Source organism: Onychostruthus taczanowskii, unplaced genomic scaffold, assembly GCF_017590055.1.
Source record: "Onychostruthus taczanowskii isolate IOZ18803 unplaced genomic scaffold, ASM1759005v1 scaffold4, whole genome shotgun sequence".
In the NCBI taxonomy this organism is placed as follows: Eukaryota; Metazoa; Chordata; class Aves; order Passeriformes; family Passeridae; genus Onychostruthus; species Onychostruthus taczanowskii.
Window position 1 is genome coordinate 4,198,023 of NW_024501459.1, and position 16,557 is coordinate 4,214,579.

Consider the following 16,557-nt stretch of genomic DNA (forward strand, 5'->3'; position numbering starts at 1 on the left):
TAGAAAAAGTTTATACTGAATTACCTGGGATATAGTACGAGCAGGAAGTTGAAACTTCACACCACTGCTGGGGTCTGTCATTTTCAACACCATTATCTCTGGTGTTGTTCAAAACAGAAATACAGTGTTGCTGTTTATTTGCTAAAGGCCCCAGCTTACACTGATAAGCACCAGTTAATCTTCCAAAATACTTCTCGAACTATTAAGTACAGACTAAATTTTGTAACAGAGTTTATCTTGCTGTCCCACTTGCTGCCTGTTTGTGATCGCCAATCCTTGCTGTGCCAACGACAGCAGCTGCCACTTCAGAAAACTTAATTTCTATTCGATTTTATAGAATGTTTTGATTTGCAAAGCAGGGAAACCAACAGCATGTAGCTGCTCAGTTCTTGCTCATCCAGCAGTAGCTCTGCATCAGTTCTGGATTTCTCTGTCAAAAACCAGTTTTCATCCTAGGACATGCTTGTATGTGGAAAGGAAAAGAAGGTGTAAAGAATGAGGGAAAGTGAAGGGGAAAAGCAGAAGAGCCTTCCTCTTCCACTCCTGGAGGACAGCGAGACCAGCTATAGAGGGTACTACAGAACCATTTTTCTGTACTTTCTTATGCAAGTTTTGGAAAGAGATGGTTACAGGAGAGACAGAAGAGAAAATGTCTGTGGCTCTGAATTTAAGAAGGAAATTCTTGAGGGACTGCATCAAGAGATCTCTCTAAAACACACAGATGTAATCTGTGCAATCCCATTCCAATTATTGCAAAGGCTGATGGAATTTCTAGGGGCTATCTGCTTGGAAGGAGGGCATGTTAAATCAGTTACAGTGGGCGAGACCAGCTAGGACAGCAACACAGTGAATGGGGTTTTCTCTCGAGGGGTGTGGGGGGTATGAGTCTGTGGGTGGTTATAAATTGTTCTGCAGAGTATTTCATATCATACAGCATGTGTTGAGCTTTTGACTCTCAAAATAACAAGGTCAACGCTCTCAATCAAGTTAGAAACCTGCGGCACAGAAGCGGTAAGTCTGCTCAGAGGAGTGGGGAAGGGATCACAAGAAAGGGAAGGTGCCTGCATGTGGAGAAGGCGAAAGCCACCAACTCTAACAATCATTTCTCTCCAACTGCATTACAGCAAGGAACCTAAAAAGCCAAGATTTGGAAAAGAGAGGAACTGGAAAAGAGAGGAACTCGAAAGCAGGGAAATCCAGACAATGCTAAAGATGTTAACAAAGTATGTTCTGAAAAGCAATTAAATGTGAAATGCTAGTCTTTTAACTTTCCTGGCAAACAGTCTATGCTAGGGAACACCTGCGTGGAATGAGCAGAGGTAACTTTCTGCAGTTGTGTGCAGGCTGCTTGTCTGGCTGCGAGGCACCTCTTCCCCAAGCATTAGCCTGGCTTCTGCAGATGTCAGTGCCACAGCCAGCCAGACATCTATGGGATCAAAGCAACTGAGTTTCTCCTGGAAATACTGCAGAGAGACATCCCACATACTGTGTCTAGCACATGGCTTGCCCTTAAAGTCTGTCCTACAACAACTACAACAAACGATGTATGATACTTGCACTGATCTGCAATGATGGGGAATCACCTATGTGTCCCAAAGGAATGGTCCCACTATGGATACCCTATACTTACCTTGCAGTGTCTCACAGTGTTTCAAAGTGCAATTTGATGGCAAACTCAACTGCTTCCTTCAGTTCAGATCTGTCTTGTCACAGACACAGTAGCATCATCCCATTTGTTCCTTGGTGAAATCATGAAACGCAGATATTTATGCCTTAAGATTTTCTGAAAAGCTGACATTTTACCAGCCATAAATTATAAAGACAGTTATGCCTTTGCAAACTACTCCCAGCAAAACTGGATGGACTCTGTAATTACTTCTTGCAATCCCAAACACGCAGATCAAGATTATCTATTGAAATGCCAGGCATAAGTTATTCATTAACTAAAACCATTCTGTAATTTTATTGATATATTTTGTGGAGTTCACATATTTTTGTACAGCAAACATAACACTGTAGGCCACAAGAAGCTGCAGCACTATTGTTTAATAGCAGCAAGGTATATTTTATAATCAGGGTATGTGGACAATAAATAGTCTGTTTCTTTGGATGTGAATGTTTAAAATGAAGTTCTGCTGCAGCTTCATAACGTGATTGCTATTTTACAGAGCTTATACACAAAAATATATATGCAATCTTTTTGTCTATATTTTATACAAATACAACAGTAGTTTGTGAATACACTTTAAAGTACATATACATGATAAGCAACTCAATTTCCCATATCACAGGATAGCAAATTTTAAATGCAAGAAACATATACAAATTCAGTCTGGAATGCAGGGTTTTCTGTGTTCTTTTTTTTTTTTCCTCTATTTTTTTTTTGACTCAAAACTTTTATCATTAAAAACATTTTAGCATACAAGTCCAAACAATTTTTCCACTAGCTAAAAATATAATTTCAGCAATCTGAGTCAGGTTTGGATGTGACATCATTCACCAATATACTCTTCCCAGTTTTTGTCTGAGGCTTTTAGTAACATATAGTATGTTCTTCACTCCACACCATATAAAAAGCCCACATTTAACATTAACTAGCAGTCACCTATTTTTGTGAACAAGAGCTGGGCTTGTCAGCGTTTAAATTTGCATGTCCAAAATTTTACTTTTGCAAGTGCATATGAATACATTGTGGTGTTGCACAAAAGTTCATTAATGACAAATTACGTCACAGTATAAAAATATATCATACCACTATAGGTCTAGTATAGTCCTTTTTTTTCTATGGGTAAAAATACATCTGAATGAGACAGGGAGGTTTGTAGCACCATGAGAGGAGTTGTATCCCAAGTTACATTAGCAGCATGATCCAATATAACAATATTGCAGGAGTGTTTCTGAGGAGATAAACATTCACTCTGGTTCAACTGTACCACTGAAGCTTATACTGAAAAGTGTTTACATATGATTAGCAATAGTTCTGTGTCACTTCCAGGGCTAGATAACTGTTATCAAAAGACACTGCCTTCCAACAAAAGTAAGACACCCTTATTGCATAAAAGCTTTGGGACTACCCAAACACATTTTGAACTACTGTGGCATTACTTGTAAGTTGAGCATGATGCTAAGTAAGCTGTGGTTTAAAACGTACACTGGGGGGAAGCAGGACGGGCAGCTAAGCCTATAATGGTTTACTACATACCAGATAAGTACATATATTTCAGAGGCTTATCTATAGACTGAGAAGAATACAGGAGAAGCTGCTAAACCAGTGTATGAGACAGACATAACAAAGGATGCAGGATCCCCATAGCATTTACGGATGCAGGATCAGGCCCAAAGTTAACTTCAGACAGCAGCATAGCGATGATAGGATGTGATAAAAAAAACTGCATCAAATACTGCATGTTAAATATTTTTGACAAAGTTTACCGTCGAGAACTCCAGAAGACAGTTTGCAAATGGTGAGGACAAACTCCTAATTGTTTTTGACTGGTATTCAAAATGGCAGTAGAAGACAGTGTAGTTTGAAACATGTAAACCTAGTAAAAACCATTGTAAAACCCTTAAGAAAGACACACTGGTTCTGTGCAATATAGCAAATTGATAAGAAAACACTGTAAAAATGTACCTGTTTAAAATTACAATGTCTACCATTTTGTACACAAAGCATTATACCAAAGGCCTACATATATGTAATCTAATGGCACTTGAAACAAATTATAATAAAAGGTTTTATAATAAAAAGCATAACCTGTAAGAAATCTTCTTAAAAGGTTTAGGTTTTCTTTTTGAAAGTGCTATATCTTGTAATATGTGTAACATAGAGGTTGACCAAGCTTTATTTTAAAAAATATTGGCCTATAATACAAGTTTAGCTCACTAGGCAAATGATCCTGAAAATATGTACTCTTAACATTCATTATTAGCTTAATAAAGCAATCAGCTCTGGCTCATGTTTCAGTCAGTATAAGGTTTTTAAAAACCGCTACTGCCAAATTAACAATAAATCACTCTATTCCACAATTTACTACTAAATAAAGCACAAGCAACAAGTACACAAAAATATATATATTAAAAAAAAAAAAAACAACAACAACAAAACAACCTTACTAGAAGTTTAGAAGTTGCACAAAGAGTGGTGCATGATCAGCCAGCCCTCCCCCCTCCCACCAAGAATCCATGGGAAATCAAGAAAACGGGGTTTAAAAACTGATGGTTTAGTAGTGGCCAATATTGACTCTGCCTAAGTGATGCTCAAAAGCACTCTGGTGGTGTTGGTATTGCTTAAAGGGTCAGTCTGCTTCCATGTTACCCTACATCCTAGTTCAGCTGCAAACACTCTGGGTGCAGTCACCCACTGAAACCCTGACTGAATGAGGTTCAATATCTTGTCTGAGGTCTCCATTTCTCAAGTGAAATGTATATCTAACTCCAAGTGAAATGTCAATCCCTTTTCAGGAAGCTAAGGCACAAACAAGGTAGTAAGGGTTCTGGCTTTGCACTAAGAAACAAGTGTTGGCAAAGTGTCTGTGGGTTTTGGTTTTTATTAAGTCTTTCAGCAGCTGGGGCTGATAACAAGTGGCTCCAGACTGGAAATTTGTCTGCCACAGGCTGCCCAGGAAGGGCAGCGCTGCCCGGCCACGCTGCTGGGCCAGCTGCAGGATGCCAAGCACCTGCAGTTTCCTCTGCGGCAGGGAGAGTTGCAGATGCTCGGCATAACCCACTGGAGGAATTAAGTCCATTTATCTGCATCTCAGATTAAAAGGATTGAGAATAAATCCAAGTTTTTCTTAGATGCATTACGGTCGTTCATGTAAACTAGAGCTACATTCGGTTGCATTCAGCTTGTGCTCTGTTCATCTGTGTTTTTCTTTCCTTTAGAAAGGTGAATGGAAAAAAAGCAATATTGAACAAATCATTCAACTAAAGATGTAAGCAAGCGAGCAATCTGTTTCACAGAAACCAGAGGAAGCAGTCGTGAAGCAGAGCTAAACGCCCACTTTGAGATAACATGCTCCTAAAACCAAAATCTAGGAGTAGTTTGCAGAATTTCAAAAGGTATTTTCCTTATTAATACATCCTTATTTTAATGCCTTTGGAACATAAACACATTTATAAAAATGTTATTTTTTAGTAATAAAATTTAAATACACATATGTATAAAATAGTAAAACTACACCTGCATATTGCTCCTAGCATTAAAAAAACCAGTAGGAGCTACTGATAAAACATCCGGAGCATGAGCTCCTTAAATGGGAGCAACTTTTGTTTCTGTGAAGTATATTCAGTTTAACCACTTAAAACCTTGTATGAATTCTCATTATTGTTTGAGAGATACTAATGTACTCGATTTCCGTTTTTTAATTCCTTGTACAAAAATGACAAGGAAAAGAATGTTATTGTTGAATTACAGCAAATCTAGTTTGCTTTTACGCATCACAGGGTTGGTTGTTTTTTTAGGGTTTTTTTTCCTCTTTTGGTTATTAGGGGTTGGGGGATAGAATATATATTGCATTAGGTAAAAGTGGTGTAAGCAATATGCTTTTACTTCACTCCTAAGAGTCCTGTCTTTAAATCTTGGCAATGGGCAAAAAGTCCCTAACCAAGTACCCAGGTGTAGAAAGTGTAATTAACATCTAACTTGTTGCTTAGGAGGACATAACACACCATGTAACACAACTGAAAAGATCACTCCAATAAAAACAAAACAAAACAAACTGGTAGTTGCAAATTTACATTCACTTTCTGACTGCACACTAGTTTTGAACTGAAAATAGGTACACACTTTCTGGCTGGACTTGATCCACCCTTTGGCGGTGGCAGCGGGGAGAAGACTGACGCCTACAAACGTGAACACGCTACTGGAAGGTTCCTATGCAGTACTCTTTCTATGCTACTAAAGAGAAAAAAACCAGCAAGTTAAGAATTAAAACAAAAACTGCAACAAAATATTCTGCATTACTACATTACAACACTTTTATATTTCAAGATCAGCCATTAATTTTGCCTGTTTCCCTATACCAGAGTCACGAAAGCACAACAGTTTCAAATTCAACTTGAAACATCTGTCATTTAGGCAAGCAGAGATTCTCTGTCGAAATTCTGTTCAGCCCTAATTTTAGAGAATTACACTAATTTTTTTTCTTCTGTTATCCATAACAGGCCACCAAAATTTAAGCCAGAAAATGGCAAAATTCTTAACAACTTTTATAATGACTTCAATACAAGTCAAAATGCTATATATATGCACATGTGTATATATGGACTTCTATATATACACACACAAGTTTTCAGAAAAATCTGAATTCTATATTCATTTAAAAAATTTAGATTTGTCATTATAGAACAGGTCAGATGTGTCACCATTTGGGAAGAGGATTCGTTTGGAAACAGACTGGAGAATTTTTTTCCCAAATCTCAGGAATCCTCGTGATACATATTTTAAATGGATTATTTGCAAATAGAAGAATATATTAAAAGGTAAAAGTGGCAGTTCTACCACTGACATCAATAAAACAGAATAGCTGGTATGGTTGAAAAAGTTTTAGAAACGGGATGAGTGTTGTGAGTTTGCTTGGGATGACTTTCTACTGAACATTTTGAATGTGTAAATTGGCAGTGAAAATGAAAACAATACAATGAGACTGTTAAAAAAAACCAACAAACCAAAGTAAACACAGCTGAGAATAAACACTTTCAAAACATTTTTAAAAAGTTAATTTAAATTTCTTACTGGCTTCATGAGATTGGTACTGTACAAAAGCAGAGAATTTATAATGTCTTATAGTAGGCACTAAGTTAAAAATGGTCACCTAAGGCATTTCTACAAATAGACAGTTAACAAGCCAGCTTTGTACATCCTATTGGAAAGCTTGATGAAATCGTGGTAGGGTGGTGGTTGTGCTTAGACTGCTTGTGAAAGCTGCTGACAATGAGTGCAGAGACCCAAGACCTATACTATTGCTGGGATCTTGTGGATCCTGGGTTTGTGGTGGGAGTTGAGTCATAGAAGAATGTGCCTCCTCTTGCGTATAACTCATCCCAAGGTTTCCCACTGAAACAGAAGGATTATAGGGAGGGCCATTTACAGGTATGAAGTTGAACAGCTGAGAAAAGTCCAATGATGGGGCATTTAGAGGTTCACTAATAGGAACGGAGCCCTTGGAAAGGGAAACTTCCCCAGACCCATCATCTAGTGGCCCTACTTGTGGATCCAGCCCTAGTTTTGATGAAGATGCTTGAGAATCCTGGGATGAAGAAGGCATACCACTTTGCAACTCCATTAAGTAACTTTCAATTTCCCCTTTCAATGGCTGTTCTTTTTCAGGCATAGAAATTGAGTATGAGGTAGTACCGAGCGGGTATTTCAACGATAGCTGGTGAGAAGGGTGGACAGACTCCATATCTATTGGACAAGGCATTCCCAATGGTAACGATGTGGCAACCATTTGGTGTGCAGATGCAGAACTCTGCATGGACTGAATCTGAGTGTTGTAGAGATTTAATTGCAAAGTGTTTGTAAATGGCTTTGATGTCAGTTCACTGGAAGGTAAAGACATCACTGGAAGCAGCTCATCCTTAATAGGCACAGAAACATTGCAGGTAAAGGGATCTAGAAGGTCCATTGGCTCTGTTTTGACCTTCAGAAGTTCTTGGTTGTGACTTTTCTTCATGTGGCGTGTGAGGTGATCCTTCCGCCCAAATCTCTGTGCACAGTACTGACAGAGGAAGTCCTTTCTTCCAGTGTGCACTACCATGTGTCTGCGGACATCCTTTCGGGTGTAGAACCGACGATCACAGTGTTCACACTGGTGCTTTTTCTCCTTCACTCCACCCGATGACTTGCCTGCATGAGTTTTTAGGTGCTCCAGCAGCACTCCTGTGCTTTCAAAAGTCTGCAAACATACCTTACAGGTGAGGTCACCACTTGTTGCAGCATGCAAAGCCAGGTGACGTTTGAACCCAAGCTTGGTATTGTAGTTCTTTCCACATTCTTCACACTTAAAGGCCTCTTTGTTGGGATTGTGTGTATGTAGGTGATTCTTTAGGTGATCTTTTCGGTGAAACATTTTCTCACAATAATTACACTTGTGGGTTTTCTCAGGAGAATGAGTAGCCATATGCCTTTAAACACAGATATATTCTGTAAGTAATTATTTTGATCAAAAAACACACGTGCTCATTTTTTAATGGCAGCTAAATACTACACTAAGGGCTGCTTTGCAACAGAACCTTTTAACTGAAAGCATGACACTACAAAGACAGTTTGACAAATTTAAATATTGCAAAACGTGAGCCATTTCTCTTAAATCGACACTTTAGTTTTGGTAGGTCTTAGCTACGGTAACAGGGGTATATGGGCAAGTATGAAAGTACTCATGTAAAAGTCCATAGCCAAAGAACTTTCAGTCCATACTCTTTTTCTTGTGACAACTCCTTATACAAATGAAAATTCTACGCTCATTAAAAACAAAACAAACAAAAACAAAAACAAACAAACAGAAAACAAAAGCAGAAAACAAATTAAGAAACAAAATCAAAGACATTAGCTTGCAAACTTAGGTAATTTAGAATTCTAGAAACAATCCAATAGCTACTTTAATTATCACATCCTCTCTGCAATCAGCTGAAGGCGTACAGAAATATATACTTTTACACGGCTTAACACGGCCAACATAAAATAGATAATATAATCTGAAAGATAAATAGAGTTTAATACCTTAGTAATTTGTACTTAGAAACAAAGGCCTTGGTGCAGTCTTGTTGTGTGCACTTGTAGGGCCTCTCTCCTGTGTGAGAGTATGAGTGAACCTTTAATTTCTCAACACTGTTAAAGGCCTTGTCACACAGTTGGCAAGGAAAGTTTTTTCTTGGTTTGGTTTCACCACGCTTACGTTTCCCTGAAGGGACTTTCTGGGTATCTCTTACTTCTGACAAATCACCAGGAATGACAGTGGCCATCGCAGCCTAAACCAGGCCTTCTTGTTGGACACTTGGGAATTGCCCAACTCCACTAAATGATTTAGCTTTAGATGGCTTCTCAAGTTTCATGTGGTCGTAAAAGAAAGCAAAAGGGGACTGGAAAAAAAAAATAAGAAACAACTAGTTTGTAACTAAACTTAGATTTTGAAGTTTACTTGCTATGTGATGCTTCTGAATAAAACTTAAAAATAAAGTTATGTTCAGCTGGTCTAACGTAATACCTACAGGTTTCTTTATACTATTTGCTGCAACTCTTAAAATGCATTGCTCAGGATGAACAGATCCACATATGCCCTGAAATCACACGTCACAACTTTCCCCTCAAGCACTGATGGAGAACAGCAGAGTTTCTGTCAGATTAAGGGAGGCATCAGGCAAAGGCCTACCTACCCAGGCACCTTTTGGCAGCTTCCGATTTCAAAGGAATCGCAGCCGCGCCTGTGGTGTTTGCACAGACATCCCCCCGCCCCGCCCCACACAACTATCAAAGCCTGTCAGCCTCAAAATGTTTGAAAACCTGCACAAAACACAGCAGTACCCATGCAGACACTATGGAGGGCAAAGCTCATGTTCCCTTTTGGATATACCTCCCTCCCTGTGATTACTGCACATCTATGCATCTACTCTGGGAAAAAGTATGCACTGCCAATGATGCCTAACACCAGGTGAAATTCTCCTGTAAACTCACCCTCTGCTAACAGAGACTTGATCTGTGAATGGCAGAAGTCCCATGGATTAGGGTTAGATTAGATAGATCAGGGTTTTATCAGCCCACTGCTAGAGACCCCCAGACTCCTCACACTACCCTGTGAGACACAAAGGCTGTAAGCACTCAGACTCAGGCTAGTTCAGGATGGAGGCTCCAAGTCCTGCCCCTGTGGCATAGCAAAATGTCAACTAAACCGGAGGCTTTCACTGTCAGGAAGTGTGTGATGTGATCCTTGTGTCTGACTCGCGGGTGAGAAGTTTTCGATTTGTCATCTGGTATCATATAGTGGCAACTGGGCACCTGCCACCACAGGGCACTCAACAGCCCTCTTTTGTCAGGGGTTGCTGACAGCTTCGCTTCATCCTTGGAGCACAACTGCTACTATAGATACCAAAATCCTGCGCTAGCCAGAAAGGGAAGGGTGGAGCGTGAGGTCCGCAGCAGCAGAGACAAGGAGGACAGCAGGAGAGCACTCAGTGCAAGCATTTTTGAGGGCTGGAAAGCCCCAAAATTTAGCCTTTCTCCCTTGAAAGTGCCACCACCCACCCCCAGCCCCGGTGTCACGGCTTGCAGCTGCTGTCCCCTCCGGTCTCTGCCGGGGCAGCTGCGCAAGAGGCGGCCGGGCCGGGCGGCACCGAGGCTGGGCAGCGGCCGGGCCAGGGCTCGGCGTCCGGGCAGCGCCACAGCCCTGGCAGCAGGGCCGGGGAAGCCACAGCTGCTGGGACAGGTGGAGCTGGGCAGCTGGAGCCGGGCAGGCACCACCGGGCTGCAGCTGCTCCAGCCCAACGCCGTCTCCCTGGAAAACAAACCGGGCTCTTCCCTGCTGGCATTGAGGGAGGCTGGGGAGCCTGGAGGCAGCCCCGGCCTTACCTGTCCTCTCACCTCTGCTGAGGCTCAGCAGAGATGGAGGCAGGCAACTGCTTCAGAGAGGAGTGGAGAGCAGCGCCCAGGTGTGCCAGGGGGAAAACTACACGGTCCTTGCAAGTGCCCCAGCATGGTCCTGGAAGAAAGCATGTAGGAAGTGTGTTTTCTTCAATGCATGGCAGGACAGGAGAAGCAGGGAGAGGAAGGGAAAGTGCCTCTTTAATGTCTGCGTTATAAGAAATCCTCAGACTCGAAACTCCATTTGAAATGTGTATACAGAGCATGTCTTTGTCTAAGCCTTCTCCCTCCCTCATCCCCATTTTCTCTTATATTTAGAGGAGGAGAGAAGTACTGGTACACCAAGATGGAAATCTGCTTCCTTTCAACCCTGAAGTCCTTGAATGACAGGTTAAACTATGCTACCTACTTTAACCTAGCAGTTTTGCAAGACCACCTTATTCCCTTAACTTCTTTTAAAAATACCTAGTGAAAGAAAAAGCATTTCTTTAAGGACTCTCTTGATTTCAGATTTGTCTTAAACTCACTCCTACTCATGGGATGAAGCCTGGAGACATCAGTTCCATGAGTGAGAAAACGCACAGGTCTTCAAAGTATCAGCTTAATCTTATTTTCTGTCTCATAATCAACAATCTAGTTCACTAATTCTAGTTCATAAGGAACAGTTGTTTGGAGACATAAGAGCAATAATTTTTTTCAATAAAAGTAAATGAAGACCAGTTCCAAAGACTTCAATGAAGCCACCAATGTAATCAAAAGGAGAATCTGAATCACATCAAAGTTGCAATATATCTGTGGATTGAAAGGTATTTTTTTAATATATGCTTTAATTAGAATCTGATAATAAAATTAATTTTGTTCTTCTGTTAATGAACACACTGGTCTTCAGTATTGGCCTGAATGTAGAACGAAATTTTGTTTTAGTCTAATCTCTCCTGACAAATGAAGTTCAGGGGGGAGAAGTAAAATCCAACCTGACCTACACTTGCACAGGGTACTTTTACACCACACAGGCACCTGCATGAGACCCACCACACAGAGCTGAGAGCACAGCAGTCACAGCCCTCACTGCATGGCCAGGGCACACTTACAGCCCCAACGGGGTACAAGGGATCCAGCCCCTCTGGCCCCCCAGCCAAATCCATACCTAGCCTGAGACAGGGAAGGCAGGATTAGCAGAAAAGGCAAGGGACCAGCCTCCACAGTCTGCTGCATGAGAGTCGTGCTACTTCAGCTCAGCAGCAAGTGGAGTCTGTGCCCAGACAGTGACAAAAGAAGCAGGAATAGCAGGAAGGATACAGGGAAGGAGGATCAGCCACCACAGGGAGGGAGAGTGGACAGAACCAGGATGGGGATGTAGGGCTAGGGAGGCTCAGGTACTGCTGCACAGGCATTGGGAATATCTAAGGACATGAGGATAGGGGTAAGCTGGTAACACTGGAGTAGGTGGAAAGGAACTGAATATGCATCAAGCTGGGGAGATGCAGGATAGGAGGTCATGCAGAAGGGTGAATCTGATATGATAGTAGCCTTTGTTATGAAACAGCATATTAAGATTAACAACTTAACATCTGACAACTTCTCACTCCTTTTCTCAATGCAAAGATCATACCTCAGGCTGAAGACCATCCTATATTCAGGCCAATATAAGACTACTGTTGTCTTCTCCAAAATTTCAGGTAACCTAGCTGCTGTACCAGTCAGAACATTCACAGGGACAAAAAAAATTGGGTTTTGTTCCTCTACAATCAAAACTAATTAAGCTGACTTTGAACTGTGTTTAAGTGTCCTTAAAAATGCACCACTAGAACAAATATAGTGTGGATCCAATCTTTGACAATGACAGAGTTTTATTAAAAAACACGTATGCACTATTATCTCAGAATCACTTCTCAATAGGTGAGGCAATTAAGAATGTCAGTATTGATCTCTGAATAGCAAATAACCACTTTTTTTTCCTTTTTTTGGGTGTGGATATATAGACTGAGCAATGGAGATAAAACTTTAAAAAAAACACTGATCCTCAAATATTAAATTTTCCAAAGACCAGCTGAAAGAATTTTATGAGTAATATTGCCTGCTTGTGTCTCAACATATTATCACTTAAAATCCATATTCTTACTGGTGCTTTCACAACTGCAGGATGAATGATTATATGCAGTATCAAATATAACAAACACATTACAGAAAAGCTTATATATAACATTATTTTTAAAGAAGCATATACTTAAAGAGGATTAAAGCAGCCTCTGTTCAATGCACACCTGATGTTTGCCCACTAAAGTCCTCAGATTTTGGTCTTAACCAGTTCCGCTGACTCTTCTTGGAGGAAACCAGAATCCAGTACTTCCCATTTTTACTGGTCTGAAAAACAAAAGGAACAATGGACTAGACTCCAGCGAAACCAGCGCATTCATAAAGGCTGTGATGCGGCAAGACCAGGGATTGGAAAGAATCAGAAAGGAAAAGTTAAAAGGGACAGATCCAACCCATGCACAGAACATTATATACTGTTAATTATAAACTGGAGGAATCATTATTGCATTATCAGTAGCAATTACGCACTTCAATTTGCAGTATACTTACATAATTTCAACTAATGCTATGCTGGACAGTGACACATAAAGAGATAAAATTAGACAAAAGCAAAGGAGTTTTCATATAGTTAAAAAAAAATAAAAATCCACAGACCACAAATAATTTAGACGTAACAGCAAAACATGTGAAATGCTGGGCCCAGACTTGAGTTTCTTACTCAGAAAGGACTGAATAAGAGAAGATTCTGGATTAGGCCCAACTTTACTAGAACCTAATGCCTTCATTCTGCTTAATTATACAGGAAATAGCAGCTTAAAAGGTGACCTGCAAAGGAAAATAAAATTAATTTAAAAAAAATAATAAAACCTCTTAATGATGAACATGCTACAGGTAAATCTCAAAGGAGGGCAAGTCTAGGTATGCCTGAGCAAACTGAGAGGGCCTTTTTGGAATTTCCCTTGTATCTCCCTTTCCTCTGCCATCATCCTTTTGCAAATTTGTAGCAGGTCTTCCTTGTCTTGCTAGAAGGCCTCCTGGATGACACAGGTATACACAGAAAACATGTTCAGCGCCTCATTGTAATGGGGAGGTTTATCCTGTCCAATTCTTCCAGATGTGTAAAGGCAAAGCCCTGTACATACCCCACAGCAGGCTGAAGCTGCTTGGCAGGAGCCCTGTAGTAATGTAATGTCTCCCCCACCAAACAACATTTTCCCTTCTGGCTTCCCATTCATTCCAGAAATCATTCTTCCTTTTGATACCGAGTTCAGCTCTGCACAGCCCCAGCATCCTCTGTTGGTGAGTGTGAATGTGAGCAAACAGGTGTCCCTAAACACCCATTAATGTCAGAAGCACTTCAGAACAACCAGCTGAAGCTCTCTGATGGCTGAGGAACATTTATGTGGGGCTTTGTACATACAGGCAGGAGACAGAAACAGCTCCAGTACTCAAATGAAAAGTTTTGTTTTCAACTAATGAGCACAACCCTCACCTCCACTTTTTAGGTTTCCCAAATCATCTTGTTTAAGGGAGAAAATGATGATGACTCCTTACCTCCTCTCCCAGCAAGACCCTTATAAATCCATTCCCCTGCAATGCCCATCTCAACATCTTCCACTATCACAAAGGAAGAGTTTCATTCCCTAGATGTTTCTACTGAGGTACTACTATGGTTAAGCGTTTCTACTAATGTACTATACTACTGTTAGGTAGACAATATTTAAGACAGACACATAGATGTAATGGACTAAGTCCACATGGACTTAGCTCCTTCACTGTTCACACTTTCAGACTATTTCCTGTTTGGAAAAAAGACCCCAACAAATCCTGTTAAAATATTATCAAGTCCTCTCAGTGGCATTTAACATTTCCTCTCAAATGTTTATAGTCCTCAATGTTCACCACACATCTAAAGTCACTCTAGCAAAAAGCAGATGACCTCAGGGACAGGCCACTAGAGACATGGAAGGACTATGGAATCAGGGGAAAATGAAGCAGCTTGAATAAGTAAATAAACAAGAAAAACACACGATGTAGCTAAAATGCTGAGGAGAATGAAGGAGGACAGTCAGGTACTCTCATTCATTCATTACCTTACAAACACAGCAAAATCACAATGCAGTGGATCCAGGTGAGGGCAATGCTACACCTACAATTAGTGGGATCTCAATTTCTACAGGGCCTTTATTATGTAAAGAGCTCAACAATGCACACACAAAAGGGGCTATGTTTATATGAATAATGAAAACATTTACTCCATTTGACAGGATTAAGTGAAAAAAATTCCTATCCTTTGCAACAATAAGCATGCTATTGGATAAAAGACTTTTCCTTATGAGCAGAAGACAAAAGTTGTCCACGATAATGCTGATTTCTAGACCACCTTTGTCAAAAACTTTTGGTGTTAGAAAATGTCTGAGGCATAATACTGGACAAAGATGTACCATTCTCCTTGTAACTGCTTATAGTCATAGTGTTACTAAGCTTTTCACCTAGATGAGGTAGGAAGAAGTTTTAATGAATAACAAAGTTCAAAGTATTCTCCACATGAAGCAGAGAAGCATCACACTGCAAAATGCACTGTCACATGCATGTGCCCAAAGCCCAATTGGGTATAGCAAAACACAACTTCTCTAATTTGTGAGAATTCTTAGAATTTAACAGATCTTCCATAATTTGTGAAGCACTAATTTTGCTAAGTCTCCAAACACCCTGATAATTCTAGGTTAGATACTATTTCAATTTCACCTAAAAAAATGTGCCCCAAAACCCTAATGTGGAATATAAGTAATATAAAATATAAAATAATCTATTCCTTTTTATTATTAAAAAGAGTATCACTTTTTTTTCCCAAATTCACAGTTTCTATTCAAAAATCTGATAAAATAGTTACATTTGAAAATATTTTATAACATTTGATATCTTAACTAAAATGATAATGAAGACAATACAGAAGTATAACCAATAATCCTCCTCCTAACTTGCATTTCATACTTAAAAGAGTTCAAGCACAGTAAAGGAAAACAACAGTTTCATGGTTATTTTCTTTCAGAATAAAAGTGCAATAATGAGAACACAGTATTTGTCATTTTGCCTTTTATATAAAACAGCAGATCTAGCTTCAATTCCTGAAATCAATCAGCTTTAAACCAAAGGAAGGGTCCTAGAAGTATCAGAATCATAATAATGGTAGAACTCAGTAAGGAGATAATAGCATTAGAGTCATCGTGGGTTTCAAATATTTCTTTAAGGAAACAAAATGGAAAGCGGTTACTTACCCTACGGAAACTGTGATTCTTTAAGAAGTGCTGTCCGCACAGATCCCAGGTGAGCACGTACTCACACGGACAGGACCAAGTCCTCTGAAGTCAGTTATGTCCATCCAGGCCGTGCCTGTGAACCACCTCAGCTCTGCACAAGGCAAAGGGCTCCCCAGCAGTGCCACGCTCTGCCACCACTGCCCCACCTAGCACGGCCAGCAGCAGTGGCAGCTCCCACCTCTGCTCTTCACTCAGCTGTGGCACAAACCCCATCGCCCGCACCACTGCCGCCAACGCGCTGCTTTGGCAACCTCCCTCTCCCCTGCTGCTCCCAAACCTGTGCTCCCACCTCAGGGGTTTAGGTGTTGATGTGACTTGAGCTGGCAAGGTTTGCTGTGGTTGATGAAAGGGAGCAGGGGCATAGAAGAGCAATACATGGACATGGGCAAGAGTTGATAGAGTGATATCCTAGCTGGAATTGTGTGAGGTTTGGAAAGCTGAAACACCGACTGGCAACCTAGTTGAGGAAGAAAAGAGGATGAACAAATGCAACCCAAGGAAGCAAGGAGTTGCTGCTGCTCAGGGTGGTAATGGAGCAAACTAATCTCAGGATGCCCCAGTCCAACCCCCAAGTCAGGTTTGCCAACAGTAAAGACCCATTCAGAGTAAAGGAAACAGGTGACT

The 16,557-nt window shown here is 40.5% G+C and overlaps 1 protein-coding gene across 3 annotated transcripts in view; it reads right to left on the reverse strand.

Moving 5' to 3' along the window:
* Positions 1 to 1,935: 1,935 nt before the first annotated feature.
* PLAG1 (PLAG1 zinc finger) overlaps positions 1,936 to 16,557 on the reverse strand; it is a 52,358-nt gene continuing 37,736 nt past the window's right edge. The window contains exons 1-4 of one of the 3 annotated variants that reach the window (XM_041412744.1): positions 15,892 to 16,504; positions 12,841 to 12,940; positions 8,723 to 9,081; positions 1,936 to 8,127 (exon numbers count right to left, since the gene is read on the reverse strand). In XM_041412744.1, coding sequence (XP_041268678.1) covers positions 6,864 to 8,127; positions 8,723 to 8,964 — 1,506 coding nt within the window. In that variant the 5' untranslated portion in view covers positions 8,965 to 9,081; positions 12,841 to 12,940; positions 15,892 to 16,504 and the 3' untranslated portion in view covers positions 1,936 to 6,863. Of the gene's footprint in view, positions 8,128 to 8,722; positions 9,082 to 12,840; positions 12,941 to 15,891; positions 16,505 to 16,557 lie in introns of those variants that run through there. The other 2 variants (XM_041412743.1, XM_041412745.1) reach the window with 2 other exon arrangements.